Source organism: Microchirus variegatus (genome assembly GCF_963457635.1).
Source record: "Microchirus variegatus genome assembly, chromosome: 13".
NCBI classification, from domain to species: domain Eukaryota; kingdom Metazoa; phylum Chordata; class Actinopteri; order Pleuronectiformes; family Soleidae; genus Microchirus; species Microchirus variegatus.
This window is the reverse complement of record NC_139814.1, coordinates 13,375,873-13,393,582: the sequence shown is the minus strand read 5'-3', so window position 1 is coordinate 13,393,582 and position 17,710 is coordinate 13,375,873. Positions and strand designations below refer to the sequence as shown.

Sequence of the window (17,710 nt, the reverse complement as noted above, 5' to 3'; positions counted from 1 at the left end):
ATTATGTCATGGAACATAATGCATAAAGCAACATCATCTGCGCGGCAAAAGAAAACCCAAACTGAACCGACACCTTCTCTTCGGTCACATTCTGTTAATAATCTCCATCCTTAACAATGTGTTCCGCCTCATTTCCTCCCGTCTCCGTCTTTCACGTACACAAACACGTTCAGTTTGCCCTGTCTTTAAACACACACGAGCAGACACCATTACAACCTATAATGAGCGGAGTCCGTGCATGTGTGTGTGTGTGTGTGTGTGTGTGTATTGGGCCGCTGAGAGTATCATTACAGTCTTCATTCTATGGCCATCTGTCTGGCCCTCACAAAGAGCCTCTTTTAGCCCAGCTACAGTTGGCCAGAGGCTGGCTGAGCTCTGGAACATTTGAATAGCGCGGCTGGCTGGCTCCCCTCGTCTGCCCCCCCATTTCCATGCAGTGACAGACAGGGAAAACACACACTGACAGGAGGGAGACATACGGGTCACACAGAAGCTGCCACATCTGACACATAATGCCAATATGCTGCAAGTTCTGCTCCTGCGTTGTACGCCGTAGTGAGAGAAAGTGTGTGTATGCGGATGAGCGGGTGGTGATGATGTGGATTTATGATAGTTAATAGGTCAGTCTGTCTGCTTGGCTCTGTTTTGTGCCCACTGGTTTACTTCCAGTTCACTTCACTCCTCTGTGTCGCTGCCAGTCACCGTTTCTCACACTGAATAACAACAGTAAGTCTGGACTAGGGTTGAGCCAGTGTAAAAACTTTTATACAAAAGTCACTGGATTGGACTGGTGTACTCAACTTAACTACTATAAAGCCCAAGGACCAATTGTCAGCTTTCAGACATCTGTTGTCCTTTGGGGTGGTGTATTATATTTTACTCCTTTTTACATTTAATTATTTTTTTCTCTCATATTTTATATTTTGTACAGTTTATTATTTGCCCGATAAAGGCCAGGCACCACGAGGGGCTCAAAAAATAGTCATATGTTATTTAAAAGTCTCCTTTTAACAGCCCCTGCCCTCAGTCATTTCATCCTGGTGGCCAGATCTTACTGTGCTGCTGTAACACAAGACAGTAGATCTAATTGATTATAGACTTTACTGAAAGAAACCTAAACAAGCACATAGCACTTCAGCTCTCTCTCTGTAAGTGTGCAGCCTATCGGAAATGATTATTATTATCACAATCAGAAGGAGAAGAAGATGCCAAATGCTTAAAAAGGTCCAGTGTGCAAGAATTAGTGATCTCTACTGGTGCAAGAGCCAATTACAGCAAACAGTGAACTCCTCTGTTCACAACTCTCTTCCCCGTGTGCTTCAGGGAACTATGGTGAAATTTACATTCTTGAAGGAAAGTAAACACATGCTCATGTTTGGTTTGCCCGTTTAGGCTGCAGTAGAACCATGGTGAAACAGAGATAGCTGCCTCCAGAAAGCAAGGAAAGAGCTACAAAGAGCAAATTACAATGCAACAGAAGTCACTTCACTTGACCCAGTTTTCGCAGTTTTAATTTCCTAGTTTTGGGCTCAATAAAGCATCTATCTGATAAGATGTCTACAGTCTAGCTATATTCAGCCAACATCTAAATATGAAAACAAACATTTATCCCTCGCTGCCAAAAGCTTTAAAGTCAAACCAACAGTCACCACTTTGCTCCTCACACTGCAAGATGTCCTTTAAACAAACATGAGCATCTCACTGACACTGCTGTCATGCAAACTTGATGTCAGCTGATGCACATTAACTCAAAACAGCTTAACCAAATCATGGGTGGATCTCATTGCGGCTGCCTCTCTGCTCGAGTCGAGGCCCGAGTGAGGCTGTCAGGAGAAACATTAAAACTTTCTCTGGAAGAGTAAAAAGTCAAGAGCTTCAGAATGAAACACGGTGCAACTTCAAAAGCACTCCGGCATTTACGACAATGAGCCGGGTGACCGTGTATCAGCAAAATTCAGGTCAGACCTCGCGTGGTTATCCTTGGAAGAAGAAGTGTGTCAGCAGCATGAAATACAGCCCAAACACAAACAGCAGCCCACTTCTCTAGTCTCTCTCTGCGTGGTTCCGTCCACGCGGCCCCACGGTTAAAGCTCCTTTGTTCAACAAGCTGTCAGTCTACGTGAATCACTGACACCGGCCAGAAAGCGACTGCTCGGTGTTCATTGTATCCGAGAACAAGCTTCAGCACGGCCGTAACGGCGGTGTGGTGAACACGGTAACACACACACACACACCCAGAGGGAGCCAACCTGCCTGTAGTTACCGGAGCTAGCGGACTGTCCCTCTCAGGTTTACGTTAGCGCTCTCTGTTAGCATCAACTACCTACAGCAGGACGACAACACCGTTCTACTTACACGGTCGATACACTTGGTTGCCAGTTGCACGTTCGTTAACCAACGGAAATCATACGCCATTAGCGTATCACTGTCATTCGCACCCGAGGCTGCTTTTCTGCTGGACCATCCTCCTTTCAGCCACCGGAGCCGGTGATGCTGCCGCTGCCGCTGCCGCTGCCGCTATCGCTGCTGCTGCCGCTGCTGCTGAGAGTGGAGGGGCGAGACTTCTCTCCTGCTCTCTGAGTGTTGTTGTTGCTGCCAAAAAGAAAAGAGTTCTACGCATGCGCGCCACCAACTGTCACACGGAGGGCTCGCACCTGATTGGTCGGCTGTCTGCGTTCACTCAGGGACATCTGGTAACCCAAAAAGGTCAAGAATAAATACATTCAATGAAAAAATAACCATATAAATCAACTTGTTGTGCCTTTTTTTTTTCCCCCCACAGGTATTTTGAATGTTAATTTATTCTATGTCACTATTCTAACTTGCACTTATGGAAGCCCGTTTCCACCACTTTGGGGAAAATAGCCAGATACCAAGTCAAAATGATGATACAGAAAGTCATAATTATGAGATAAAAATAGTCGAAATTATGAGATAAACAGTCGAAATTATGAGATTAAAAGTCATTATTATGAGATAAAAAGTCGAAATTATGAGATAAAAAGTCAGAATTATAAGATAATAAGCCGAAATTATGAGATAAAAAGTCGAAATTATGAGATATAAAGTCATAATTATGAGATAATTGTTAATGACTTTCTATATCATATTTATGAGATAGTATCTCATAATTTCGACTTTTCTCATACTTCGACTGCACTTGATTGGCTAAGTAAGATAATTTCCCCATAGACTTCCATTAAAACAGAGTTCAACCAGCAGAGTCGCCCCCTGGTGGCAATTCAATACATTTCGACCCTCATGTATGGATGTATTTAGTATGTTACACACTGGACCTTTAATATGTATAACAGTGTATAACAAGTTTGGGTGAAGTATAACATTGTGTACTGTGAAAAAAAAAAGTTTTAATACTCCACAGTGGTCTGAGGCAGTAAATACTATTTGTCATTGGTTTGGAGACAGTGGGTCACATGACATAAAAGCTACTGAAAAAGGAATAGGATATGAATATGAGGCACCAAACTCAAATAGGGTCCTGTTAGTGAAGGGTATTTGGATCATTTTAACTGTATGAAAGTAACATTAAGTGAAAACACTTAACATGTAAGCATGAAAGGCAGTGGGTGGCCAATAAATCTGAAATTGAAGCTCTCAAAAAGAATATGGTCACAAATCAAACTGCAATCAAAGATGCTGACCGCTTAATTATCAGATATTATATCAAAAAACAGTCATAATCAATCCAAACATTCGGTTTGAAGTGATTTGTGCTGTGTGGTCTCTCCTTCCTTTCCCGAGCCTGATGCTGAGGCTCCTAAAAAATTCCTTTCTAATTTTTGTTATTTGTCTCCGATCCAACAGGATCCACGCTGTATCCTTCACTTAAACTTGGCCTCTTTGACCCAGTTTCAGTGACAGCCTATGAGCTTGCCTGCCGTATAAATCCCTCCCCCCCATGCTCTTGATATCATCTCTTCTAAACTCCTCAAAAAAGTGGTTTCCCACCATCTGCTCTGTAATTCATCATATTTTAAATATAGCTCCAGTGAGATGCATTTTCCCAGAACGTTTACTTAAGAACCTGCAACTGGAACGACCTCTGGAATGTCCCTGAATAATTCCAGGCCAATCTCCAAATTACCCAGATGTTAAGTGCTCAATTTATTATTACAGCGTTTTAATAAACTCCAGTGAAGTGTTAGAGCTGGTCGTGGCACTGACACAGCCCTTGTCAGAGTCACTAACAAGCTTTTGCCTGCTGCCTACAGAGAGTTAACCCCTCTATTCTAATTCTCTTACATCAAAGTCCTGCCTTTGACGTGATTGACCACTACATACTCTGCCTTGATTCTTGAGTAGGAATCAAAGGCTCAACACGACCTCACCAACAGAACCTTTCAAATACCATGGGCAACGCATCTTCTACAGCTGAGTTTTGGTGTTCCCCAAGGTTCTGTCTTAGGCCCTCTCCTGTTCTTATACATGCTACCCGCTTGGCCAGATCACCCAGTCCCATTATGTACTCATTATGCATTTGATACTGAAACCCTCTGCCCTAGTTTAACTTTCTTAAATTCATTGATGACCTTGGCTCCTCTGCCAAGAAATGTAGAAGTTATCTAGTGATTCTAAACTATCCTTTGATGAGGGGATTCAAAGTGCTGTGATATCCTTTGTCTTTTATTTTTTTTCTATTGGATTTAAAATGAGCTTGCAATGTAATTGGGAACTCCCAACAGTGGAGGTCAGCATTGCACCTCTTACAGTAAGTGCACAGCCTGCTAGATGTCTTTAGTCGAAGAACTGGCAGCTTGCATCCATGATGTTGCATTACTGCCATCTTCCTGTGTGTCATATTATATCAGTGTTTCTGTCAACTAAAGCCCAATTTATACTTCTGCGTAAAGTGCTCTGCGTAGGCTACGTAGAGACTCTGCGTCGACGCAGAGACTGTCGAAGAGCCTCTGCGTAGTCTCCGTCTGCACGAAATATTTTTTAAGTGTCCGTCACTCCGTCAAGGGACAACGGAGACGGCAAGAGCTGCGATTGGTCCTCAGGACAGGCCGAGCGAAGCTGCTCTGTGCCGGCTATCAGTGCGCTCCGGGCGTCCTGGCAGAGGCGGAGCTGATCCCCGCCGATAACGCCGCTGCCGAACTATAAATACGTCATATCTTAACACACACAGCACATGTTTAGACCCTAAATGGCCAATTTCTCGCCTCAAATTATCTTAAAACTGCGTTCCGTCACACAGAAAAGTGAGAAACGGCCACTGTTTCAACAACAACATAATGGTTACCCTCAAAGGGCCAGATGTAACTGTCATACAGAATAAATGTAACTCTAAATATAATGTAAAATAAAGGCAACTACTCCGTAACAACTCCGTAGCTAAATAACTTCCTGTATTTATTACTTATTCAAGTTACAAATATGATGCATTACAGATGTAACCTGGTCCACGATGGTGTTTCTTGACAAACTAACAGTTTTAAAAGTCTGTATCTGGTCAGAGCAGACCTGCTCACACACCTTCAGCATGCACTGCTTCAAAAACGCACCCTCAGAAAAAGACTTTGAAGCATGGGTGATTTCTTCAGCCACAATAAAGCGAGCTTTCACTGCCTCATCGTTTTTTTTGGTTGTGGCTTTTGTGAACACATTCTGCTGCGATCACAGTCTCAAGCTCAATTTCGCTGTTATGCATCATGCGACAGCGAAATTGAGCTGACTGTATCCCGCCACAATGACACACTGCGACCTAGTGGCGGGATACAGTCACTTTGTGAGTAACGCAATCGCCATACATTGTGGGAAATGTAGTTTATGGTCAATGCACACCTTAAAGCAGCATAGACCTATTTTAACACAGATTATTAAGACCAGTTAATCACTCGTGGGCCACATACAATGATGTGGCGGGCCACATCTGGCCCCCGGGCCTCGAGTTTGTGATTGAACATGTGATTTAGAGAGTTAAATGATCACCAGTCGGTTTATATTATCTCTTATTTTAGTGTCGCTGCGTAATAACCTACTTCTTTGCTTTTAGATTTGTTTCAATACTTTTTTTTAATATTTACCTTACTTACCTTAAATTGTTCAGAAAAGTGCTATTTAAATAAAGCTTGTTAACCAGTTAAAGTTTTAATTATGTATTTTTACAGTAATTTGAGACCCTTGCCCCCGTCAGAAACCTTGTTAATAGAGAGCATGGACTAAACTATGAGTACATGCATTTGATAATGTATTCATTAAATTAATAGTATGGAGACAACTTGGTTAATAACACTATTAACAGCCACTCTTAAAAAAATAATAATTTTATTAATGAACATAATTAGAAAGATTTAAAATAAAATATAGGATAAATGTTTTCCAGAACACATATGACAATATTGAAATTAAAGACAGAAGAAAGAAAAGAAAAGAAAGAAAAACCCTCTCTCACACACACTCCTCGACCTGCTTGCAGATGCCCTGACTGCAGGCTTCACACAGTGATGTCTCGTGTGGTTTGGTGTATCTCTGTTGTGAGTTTGGTTCTGAATCATCATCATCTTCGACGCCGTAGCAATTTTTTCGGATTTTGGAACGCAGCTTTAACAAAGTCTCTTCAACAGCTTTCTCTGAGAAACCAGGGAAATTAAACCGATTGCTTTGGCACTGGCGACACATTTGACGGAAAGGCCGCATGATCACTGTCCCTCGGTTACCTCGCCTCCGGTAATGGAACACCACCACCACCTTCACCGAGAACCAGGTCCTGAAGCAGGAGTCACACTCGAAGCTGGAGGGGAAATAAGAAGTCTATATCAAACTCCACAGTTATCCATTAGTTCTGCTGATGTTTTTTTTAGGAGAATGCTGGAAGCAGACACATCTGTCTGTAAATGTTCTCTCTGATTTATGGTGGTTTTTTTATGCTTATGATTCTGAAAACATTGATTGCTTTATGTTTTTATAGTGTGTTATGTATGGCTGCTGACTCTGTACTTTGTAACTGTGCTGCTGTCTAATTTGGCCAGGACAGATTTTTTAAATCTTAATGTTTTTTTTCTTCCTAGCTTCCAAAATAAATAACCTGACCCCCATTGCATTATGTTACATTGCAAAATTAATTAGTGTGGGCAAGCACAACACCACTGCCTGTGGATTACGCCATAGTTTTATAATACATTTTTTAACTCTAATTTGAATAAAACCATTATTACTACTATATATTCAGTTACCTTGAGAAATAATATATAAAAACAATGATGCATACCTTCCATAGACATGTTGACAGTTGATTTTCCAACCTTCCTTCCGTTTCTTTGTGGTGAGTTCGTCCGTCAGACTGTAGTTGAAGTTGAGAGTCCAATGGTCTCTGTTGTCCAGCTGATTCTCATCATACAACTCATCAAATATATCCAGCCATAAAGAAGGAGCCCACACTGCACAAGTTAAAAAAAGAAACAGATTGTTGTTGTTGTTGTTGTAATAATAATTATCATAATAACACATAGACTAAAAATCTATGTTAATTGTGAAGCATTAATGTATTATTAAAACATATGTTACCTGTGGATCTGTCCATGGTCGATGATCAGAGAGGCTGATCTTGAATGAATCTTGAGTCTTGAATGTTTGTTGTGTTGTGAGCTTCTGTCCCTGGCTTCTCTGTTTATATTCTCTGTTTATTTCCTGTTCAGGGGAAAACGAAACTTAACTTCCAGCTGATTCTAAGTTTCGTTTTCCATCTTAATCAAATGTCCAACTGCGTGTCAGCTGATAAAGCATCACGGAAAACCAATGTTACTCCAAGTGCACCTGACTGCACCTGACTGAAGCACGCAGATCGAGGAGTTGCTCAACGTGGGTGGAGCTAAACGTGAAGCTAAACGTTTGACTCCGCCTGTTGCGCGAGTGACATCTGGTGGCGGAGATCAGGCAGCACATACTCAAACGTCAATGCTGTATAATAACAATAAATATATATATATATTATATTATATTATATAATTTATTATAGTATATTATATTATATATAATATTATATTTTATTATTTAATTATTTAAATGCAATATTATTTAATTTATTATAGTATATATATAGCGAGAGATAATATAATTATATAATTGTTGTTTTGTAAATCCTTTTTTAAACTACAAGCATTTATTGATGGATTAAAACATAATTTACAAGTTGTTGCTATAATTTCAATTTTTATTACCATTTACAACGGCAAATTAATAACATCTTGTATTACTTTTTCTGTGACACCTGCAGTCCTCTATACTCACAATTCACATACTTCTTACGGCTTCTTACTTATGTATACAGTACATATGCACATATATATGTACTGTACATAGACACATACACATATACACATGTTTTTTACACTCAATTATATTAGCTAAGTCAAATGAACCAAAGACAGAAGACTTTGCATCAATGATTTTTATTAATAAATCTCCCTATCCTCCCTCCCGTGGAGGATAAAACAGTAGACGATGGATGGAATTTACTCCCAGACGTTTGATCTGTAAATAGAAAAAGGTAGATGTTATAGCTTAATCAAGTACATTTCTCAAGCGTTCCATGAATGCTTTACAATGGCAAGTATCAATACTTGTCATGCACACACACACACACACACACACACACACACACACACAGTCAATAAAAGTAAGTGTAGGTAACAAATGGACACAGAGAATGAAGGGATGTATCTCAATTATTGATTAACCTTCTTTATTTCTCTCACACTAGGGTTTTATTATATTATATTCTAGGGTAGAAACACATAAATACAGCGCATTAGATACTGTGTTTATATACCTGGATTTTCTACTTGAAAATTGCCAAAAACACCACCTGAATGCTATTATTCACACGAGATAAACATGAGGCTTAAGTAACAAGTTACTTGCATGAATAGTTCTATTATCAACTTGCTCGTTTATCCATAAATTAGTTAATAATTTACACGAACAACGAACGGCAACTTACCTCGTGGCAGAAAAGCGCGCAATAAGAGAGTAACGTTCTCCCTCTTCCGCCAGGTATTGGGAAAGTGAGTAAGTGGCTCAACGTGTGTGGAGTCAAACGTCGTTTAGCTCCACCCATGTTGAGCCACTCCTCGATCTGCGGGCTGCAGCCAGGGGTTACTCATGTAACCTGAAGGAGTTGCAGCTCGTGAGAAACAACTGTTGTCTTTTTATTGTTTTTGGCTGCAGGCAGGGACTTTTTGGTATTACATTCAAAAATCCAGATTACAAACAAGCCTGCCACTAAATTTAATATGTATATATGTATATTTATATATATATACATATATACATGTATGTATATATATATATATATATATATATATCCTTTTGGTTGTTTTTCTAATTTGCACAGATGGACTATGTCAAATTATTTTATTATTTTCTCTAAGCAGCTTTTCTTATTTTCTGCCCCAGTTTCCCTCAGCTGTCACAGTAATAACATGTGTCCATTTAATGCATAATTTCTTTCTTTCATTCTCATTTTCAGTAAGTACAATAAAAGTTTGATGTAGGTGCTTGAAGTCGCAGCTGATTACACTCCTGTCCACCGGTAGGGGGCAGCATAAGACAGACAGTGCCACAGACAGTGAAGTAGCCTGTTCAGTGATCAGTAGATTTATCCAATTTCTGTCTTTCTACTAATCAAGTTTTCATGTAGTAACTCTAAAAATGTTATGTTTAATTAAATAAAGTAGACATTTGACGGCAACTATTGTATTTTTTTTAATTTTTTTTTTATTATAAAGGTATTTTCTTGCACATGTAGAAGTTACCAAGTTTTCTTTTGAACCTGTTAGGTGACAGATATCCATCAGTGCATTGCAGTGTGCTCTCCTCATCTGTACCTCAGACAGACAGACGTTCTCAGACAAACAAACAAAATACCAAGAGTTCTCGATCGCAAAGCACTAATCTGGGTCATCTTTCCACTTTGAAGGGGGAGTGACACTATCTTTCATCTCTTTGTTTTTTGCTTTCTTAAGTGCTTTTTTAACACCTAAACCTGTTTTAATCCAGAGGATCCTTCAACCTCAATCACGTCACGTCCACATTCGTCCTGTTTGGTTTACAACAAAGTCCAAAGGTGAAGACCAAGCCTTTTGTAAGGAACAATGAGAAGAATAAAACATTTTTTTTATATATAAAGCCATGTTAAAGTCATTCATTAGATCTTAAAATATATATTCAAAATCAATTAGAGGAATATTAACAGTAGTAATAATAACACATGCCAGCAACAGCATGTAGTCATGTCAGTTTTCCTAATCAGACCCTTGCTTACACGGATTCATGTATAATCATTACTGTCATTTCACGAGTGGTAATAATAGATGTAGGATTGCTGCACCTGTCACAGGTATGCAGTGACGCTGCAAAAGAGAAACCTTTCACTCACTATGGGGACTTTCCTTCTTCGGGAGCTGTTCACGGCTCATAAAGAGGCTCCACCCTTCATTAGAACTCACTATAATGACACACATGCTATCAAAGGTTACAGGTGACCTGATCCGGATTTTCTCTTTAAAATAATGCGTTGACTTCCATTCATTTGGACAAGATTACTAGATCATTATACCTAATATTATCCATAACCACTTCATGCCTGACCCTAATCTTAACCTAACCACAATCTTAGTCCAAAGCTTAACCAGTTCCTCAGAGATGTGGTTCTGCTTCATTAGGGCCAGGTTTTGGTCTCCATGAGGACACACACCCACACACACACACACACACACACACACACAGATAAAGAGATAGACACCCACAGTGAGTCTGCGAATCTCATTTGGAGGTACTTGACAGTGATTGATTAAGTGTTACTCTCTTATCAACATAATGGCAATTATGAAATTGCTATGTCTTATGTATAGTACACAAACGCACACACACACACACACACACACACACACACACACACACACACACACACACACACACACACACACACACACACACACACACACACACACACACACACACACACACACACACACACACACACACACACAGGAAGAGAGACAGACAGACAGAGACATGCTCATAAGACAAATCTAATTAGGAAATACCTTGAAAGTGCCTGATTAAACCGTTAATCATTATAACATTGTGTAATCTCACACACACACACACACACACACACACACACACACACACACACACACACACACACACACACACACACACACACACACACACACACACACACACACACACACACACACACACACACACACACACACAGCTCACTCTCTTCACTTTCTTTTTCAGCACCACTGCACACAATACATGAAATATTATCGAGGCTCCGTGTACACACTTACTCCACAAAAACACACAGTATCACATTGAAAAACCATCACACTACTGTACAGTCTTAAATTAGCTCTCTGTGTGTGTGTGTGTGTGTGTGTGTGTGTGTGTGTGTGTGTGTGTGTGTGTGTGTGTGTGTGTGTGTGTCCTTGCAGCAGAGAGGTGTAAAGATGACCTCAAAACCCCAGGCTGCAAAGAGTCACCTTATACTCAGGTGTGACATTACACCGTGAGAAAAGCATGCTGGGAAAACTCACAGGGTCGCAGCGATGCAGGCTCCGGACAGAGAGAGAGACTGAGAAGAAAGAAAAGAAATAAAGAAAGAGATCAGACAAGAGTCGTTTCTTTGTGCCGCCTTTCCATTGATCAACGAAAAGAGCGATTATGTCTACTTAGGAACAAAAACACACAGAGCTGTAATAAATATGCACCAAGTGTGCTCAAGTGGATTAAATATCCATAAAGTGTTAAGATGCAAATAAGAAGCTTTGACTGACATATAACTGAGGGAAACTTCTCAGCCTTTTATTATTAATTTTTTTTGCAGAATCACAGTGCTGCAATCTAATTTGTTTATTACTAATCTTTAGCAACATAACTCGAAAAGTCACAAACAGATTTGGATGAAATTTTCAGGAAATGTCCGCAATGGGACTAGGAACAAGTGATACTATTTTGGGTGTGATCCGTACATGCTATCACTATTTTGTAGGCACTGCGCTGCCTTGGTGGAGGTCTGAGCTCTCCGAGTGCTTTCCTAGTTTTTCCTATTTCACCCTTGGACAAAACCAAACATAAAGACATGGGGTGTAAATCAGTGGTTATGTTTGTTTTAATTAAACTTAGGAGACATTTAGAATTAAATTTGTGTTGTCTTACTTAAATTGACAGGTGTTTCAATTATGGCCTCACACTTTTTCTGTTAAAATTAGGTAAAAGGTAACTAAACTGCACTCTTGTGCTAAGTAGAACCATATAAGGTTCTTCGGCTTGTCCTCATAGGAGAACCCTTTTTGGCTCCACATAGGACCTTTTTATAAAGGTTCCGCCTGGAACCCTTTTGGAGGATTCCACCAAGAACCCTTTTAAAACCCCTTTATTCAGGAAAGAGGTTTTAAATGGTTCTTACTGGAACCATTAGCAAATGGTTCCAGGTGGAACCTCAGCCCTTGTCGAAGGACCCTTTTGGAACCCTTATTTCTAAGAGTGTAGGGCATGAACACAAACAAACTCAACTTAAAATAATCCCAAAAATTTTATAAGAAATGTCCAAAAAGTGCAATAAATACCAGTGAAAACTGATAAATGGAACAAAGATATATATTAATGTTTCATATTTACGTTGCAATAGGAGTCACCACGTGGTTTGACTTTGCAGGATTAGGCTTATATGACTAATTGTCGGGAGCTTCTGAACAACAGTGTTGTTAAGTGCTTTCAAAACAACTCATCATTAGGAAACATATCTCTGCAGCAACATGTGCTCACTTTATTCCTGTAGCACAGTTGCAGAGACTTGGTGAATCCTGCTTGGCTGGAGGCCGTTGGTGCACTCTCTCTCTGTCTTTCTGTTTATACATATCTCTGCAGTTGCTCACCTGCACCGTCAACACTGCACACCAACAGTCACGCTGTAAAACGCTTGTTTGAATTCAAACGCCTCCACTTTGGGCAGTTGAGAGTCCTTTGAAACGCTGAAGTGCAGGCCGGGATTTCGCTGATGCCTGAACTCTCTGCCCAGACCTGTAAACCTGTTCAATGGCTGCCAGATAGGAGGGCATGGAGAGAGAGGCTGAATCAGGAAGACAGAAAGAGAGAGAGAGAGGGAGAAAGAGAGAGAGAGAGAAGGAGGGAGTGAAGAAATGGGGAGAGGAAAGGAGAATGAGTTCGGGTGTGGTAAGAGGCCTTGAGCACATTCCATGGAACAGCCGCACCCTGCGTTTCAGCGTCTGTATACCTGCTAGTATTTATCACAGCTTGTTCATGTAAGCAGACTTTCCCTGTTGGCACTCAAACTTCACTGGATATCATTTCAGTTTCACCGCGCTGCTGTCGCTGTTCTGCTTGTGACTCGCACACACACACACACACACACACACACACACACACACACACACACACACACACACACACACACACACACACACACACACACACACACACACACACACACACACACACACACACACACACACACACACACACACACACACCTGTATGCAAACACTGAGTTTTATATCCCTGTATCCCCGCTGAGAGTTTCACATTTGCATAAATAGGAGATGAGTAAACAGGCTTGGAGAGGCCTCGGAAATACGGCTCCTAAAGTGCGTGTGTGTGTGTGTGCATTTATCTAACAGCTTAGTATGAAATGGGTGCTCGAGCACAGACTGAGCACAGACTTCAAACAGGAGGCACACCCAGAGGAGCAGGACTGAACACAGTCATACTCGTGTGTGTGTGTGTGTGTTATCAGAGGGCCATATAACAAGGTGTGTTCTGTCTGATAGAAACGTTCTGGGACAAAGGACAACCCAAATAAAGTGCAAACACACAAGCACACACACACACCTTTCTCTGCACTACACCTCGAGTCCTGTTATGATTGCTGGTTCGCCAGTAAAAAAGATTTTTGCCAAGTATCTCTATAAATAACAGTTTCAATACATGCATGGAGATATACAGTAAAAAAACAAAACAAATGGTGACCCTTATCTGCAGCATATCTGCATGGAGCAATGGGCTTCCCAAATCCAGCCTTTATTAAAGGAGGAGGAGCTGAGCCGTGCAGCCCGGAGCACAGAGGCAGGCTTTACACAGGATTGACATTGAGCGCTGTAAGGAACTGGTGGAGACTGCTGATCCAGCACAAAATGTTCCGTCGTGAAGGAAAAACAATGGGTAACCGATTGTGTCTGACAGAGACACGACCTGCAAAGAAACTATTTTTTTGTTTTTGTCTTAAAGGAGCCACAGCAGACATAAGTATTGACTAATGCAAACAAATAAACATAGTGGCTAACGTCAGACTCTGTAACATCCATGTTACATTAAGCCTTTTCTCACTGCAGCCGTGATGCAACTTATATGACGTAAATAAAGAGAGCTATAAGTGTGGGGTAAAGACACATTTAATTGCTGCTTGGCATCTATTATTGTAGGAATATTTACTTAAAACACTAAGTCGTGGAATGTTGTTTTCCTCCTCAGTCTCGTCCACCATTTTAGCAGTGAAATGCAGAATGTGGACGCTTCAGTCACAGGATTTCTTAACATTATCTAGTCCCTTGATCAATATGCCAACAACTCCTCCTCCCTCAAGATTAATGTTCTCTCACTCTGATCACACACCCTGATTTATAGCAAAGTATGGAATTAGGGTTTGTGTCAATCGTTTTTCAAACAACACTTTTTGAAGAAGCAAAAACAATTCTGTGCAAATGTGCAAACAAAAATGAACCACAACATATTGATTTAATCATTCAAAAATAATGCATTTCATTTGTTTGAAAATACACCTTTTGTTTGCAACGATCAGAATTTAGCTTTCTCTGACTCCTGTGTTTGAACATGTTCTGATCATGGGCGGGTCTTATAGGAAGCTGCCTGCTGATTGGCTACTGGGATTTGGAGTGACAGCTCAATGGACCGGAAGTAGTCACACACTTGGAGTTTTATAAACGTTAGCTACTTAAAATTATTTTGTCGGACAGTGACTCCAAGCCTGTCACTACTTCCTGGTTCATTGTGGTTCATATTTGTTTGCTCAATTCATAAAGTGAATAATATAAAATATATATAAAAAAATATTGACACAAATCTAATTCCATTCCAGTTGAACAGTATTCATGATTAACACCTGAGGAAGCTCGCGTACCACTGGTACCACGCACCACACTTTGAGAACCATGGGGAGTAGTGCATAAAAAGACTGTGTTGTTTATAAATCGTGTAGTACAGCTTTAAACTGATGAGTGAAGAGACCTTCAGATCAGAATGACTCTTGAACTCGCTGGGCCTGATTCTGGCCGTTTGAGTCACTCACTATAATTAAGTTAGGCACTTCTCACAGTCTTTCTACCCACTCACCAAATAGTGCGAGGACAGCGGTTCAGGTACAGGTTAATGACCCACACAACTGATTTTCAAGCAGTTTTCTAAGAAGCTACAGGCAACACCTCTGTACCTTGTCCCTTGCAGTTCCTGTTTGGTCAGTGTCATAAAGATGAGGCAGTGGAAAGATGCCAGAAAGGACACAGAGACTTTTCTTCAGAGCTGTGTGTTGTTGTGTCATAATAAGCACCCGCATGTGAAAAACACGATAAACACAGGGCGAATGCTATTCTCCTTGTTTGGAATACAGACGCAGTTCTGTTGTGCCTTAATTAAGTCATCATTTAACGTGAATATGCAATCTTAACTGGCAATTAGATTATACACAGTGAACGAACAGCTCATGAGGGAGATTTAAGCTTTACTTTTGCCTTAAGTATATCAGTATTTATGTTCAAGCATTTATGCACTTATACAAACATACTTATAAACAGAATATATCCTTAAGTATATTCAATTCTTGATAATAAACCATCCAAAATACAACACAGTGGACCCATAACAATATAATGACAGGTTTATGACCAAAAAAAGGTGCCTATTCCGGCTCTGAGGGAACAGAAGTTGCCAGGAGCATTGCAACAGGTAAAGCAGAGCAGGTCATTTCCTCAGGCCTAAAGCTGAGAGTGAACGTGAGAATGCAAAGTTTGGCCTAACCTATCCGGCCAACTCCTTAGTCAAATGTCTGGATTTCTGTCTTTCTCCTGCTATTGTGAACATGTCTGAGCCAAACAATCTCTTGCATGTTTGTATTTGGATGTAAAACTCCAGAAAATGTGATTTATTTTGCCCAGACTTTACTGAGTTGATGTTGGATAACAGTATGTCGCAGTTCTATGTCTATTTCCCCAGGAGTCTTTTGCCTGGTGCACACAATCCCCATTGCTTCTGGAAGCTGTAATGTGCCGCTTTAACCTATAAACGCACAGTATGTAACTTTTGCTGCTACGGGTCTATTAAAGGGGACATATTATGCAAAATCAACTTTTTAATCATTTAAATCCTTATATTTGGGACTCTGGAGGTCCTATCAGTCGGCAAAGTGTGAAAAAAGACGACTCACTCATGTTTTTGTGGTCCTCCTCAGTCTAAGTCCAGGAGATAAAACACGCTAAATTCCTGGAATTGTTGTCTCGCAGAGCTCCGCTTTGTCCGTAAAAAACATGCGAGAGTGCTGGCGAGGGCAGCGGTATCCGAAAACCGGAAGTCAGCAAAAGTTCTATTCTTGGCTCCACAGTGCAGCACAGAGTTCTACACAAACTTCCAGCCTCAGAGGATTTATCTGTCCAGTGGATACATGTTATATACGACGTTAATGTGCCTGCTAGAGCCTGCAAATGATCACTTTTCCAAATGCTAATTGCTGTTAGCTCCCAGTAGCCTCTGTGACTGATGTCATTTCCTGTCCCTTAAGTTTTGTTTTACTTTTTTTTAAGGTGGACCTAAAGAGATACTACTAAACCGAGAGTTCTGAACAGGGCTGTTTTGGCAGGGTGATTGAACAGCTGTGGTGCTTCATGCAAATGGTATATTTACCAAAGCATGTCACAGACATGATCTTTAGGACACCAGGGAACTAGTTTAACTTGGAGAAATAGGGTATAATATGTCCCATTTAAAAGTTTGATGATCAGGCAACAGCAAAGTATCATAGGAATTGTTCCCCGGTGCATTTGCAGTTTATGGGGAGAACTTTGCTGAACGCACAGCAACGAGAATTTGTTTCTTTCGTGGCAAATACACAAATTAAAAAAAAAAACAAGACTACAACAAGATTTCCTTTTTTGTCTATGGGTTTGCCCTTAAAGTATGGCAGAGGTGGGTGAAGTGGATAATGTCATTAAAAGGCAACCAAAATTAAACAATCCATTCATTACCTTGAATATAATACATATTCCGATGTATTTAAAGTGCTTGAAACCTTTTGGTACTTTTCGGCGACGCTAACTTTTTGGATGCTTGTTAAAATCGCGATGAGGAATAAAACAACAAATACTCTCAAAAGTTCACAAAGACAAAGTGAACCTACCTGTCCAGTGGAAACAGTTGTTGCCACCCATGTCATCACAGATGTTCACTCTGGTCTTGGATCACTCTGCATCAGTCTTTGATTTGGAAGTCTTTTGTTACCGACCAACACCTTGTTGTTGACACCTGATTTTAAAGTGGGGTAAAAGCACACAATTTATTTAGGAAATGTGTAAAAGTAAAAAAAAAAAAAGTTGCTGTAAATATAAACAATAACAACGTACAGATACGCAAATTGTTACATTAATGTAATGTA

General features: G+C 40.4%; 1 protein-coding gene across 1 annotated transcript; it reads right to left on the bottom strand.

Moving 5' to 3' along the window:
- Positions 1–6,411: 6,411 nt before the first annotated feature.
- LOC310935564 (receptor-transporting protein 3-like) lies at positions 6,412–7,617 on the bottom strand (the record flags this gene model as incomplete). Its single annotated transcript, XM_083899494.1, has 3 exons — positions 7,528–7,617; positions 7,232–7,400; positions 6,412–6,754 (listed from the first exon to the last, which is right to left on the bottom strand). Exons 1-3 carry the CDS (start codon positions 7,541–7,543, stop codon positions 6,412–6,414), a joined length of 528 nt encoding a protein of 175 aa, XP_083755620.1. The 5' UTR covers positions 7,544–7,617.
- Between the last annotated feature and the right edge of the window lie 10,093 nt (positions 7,618–17,710).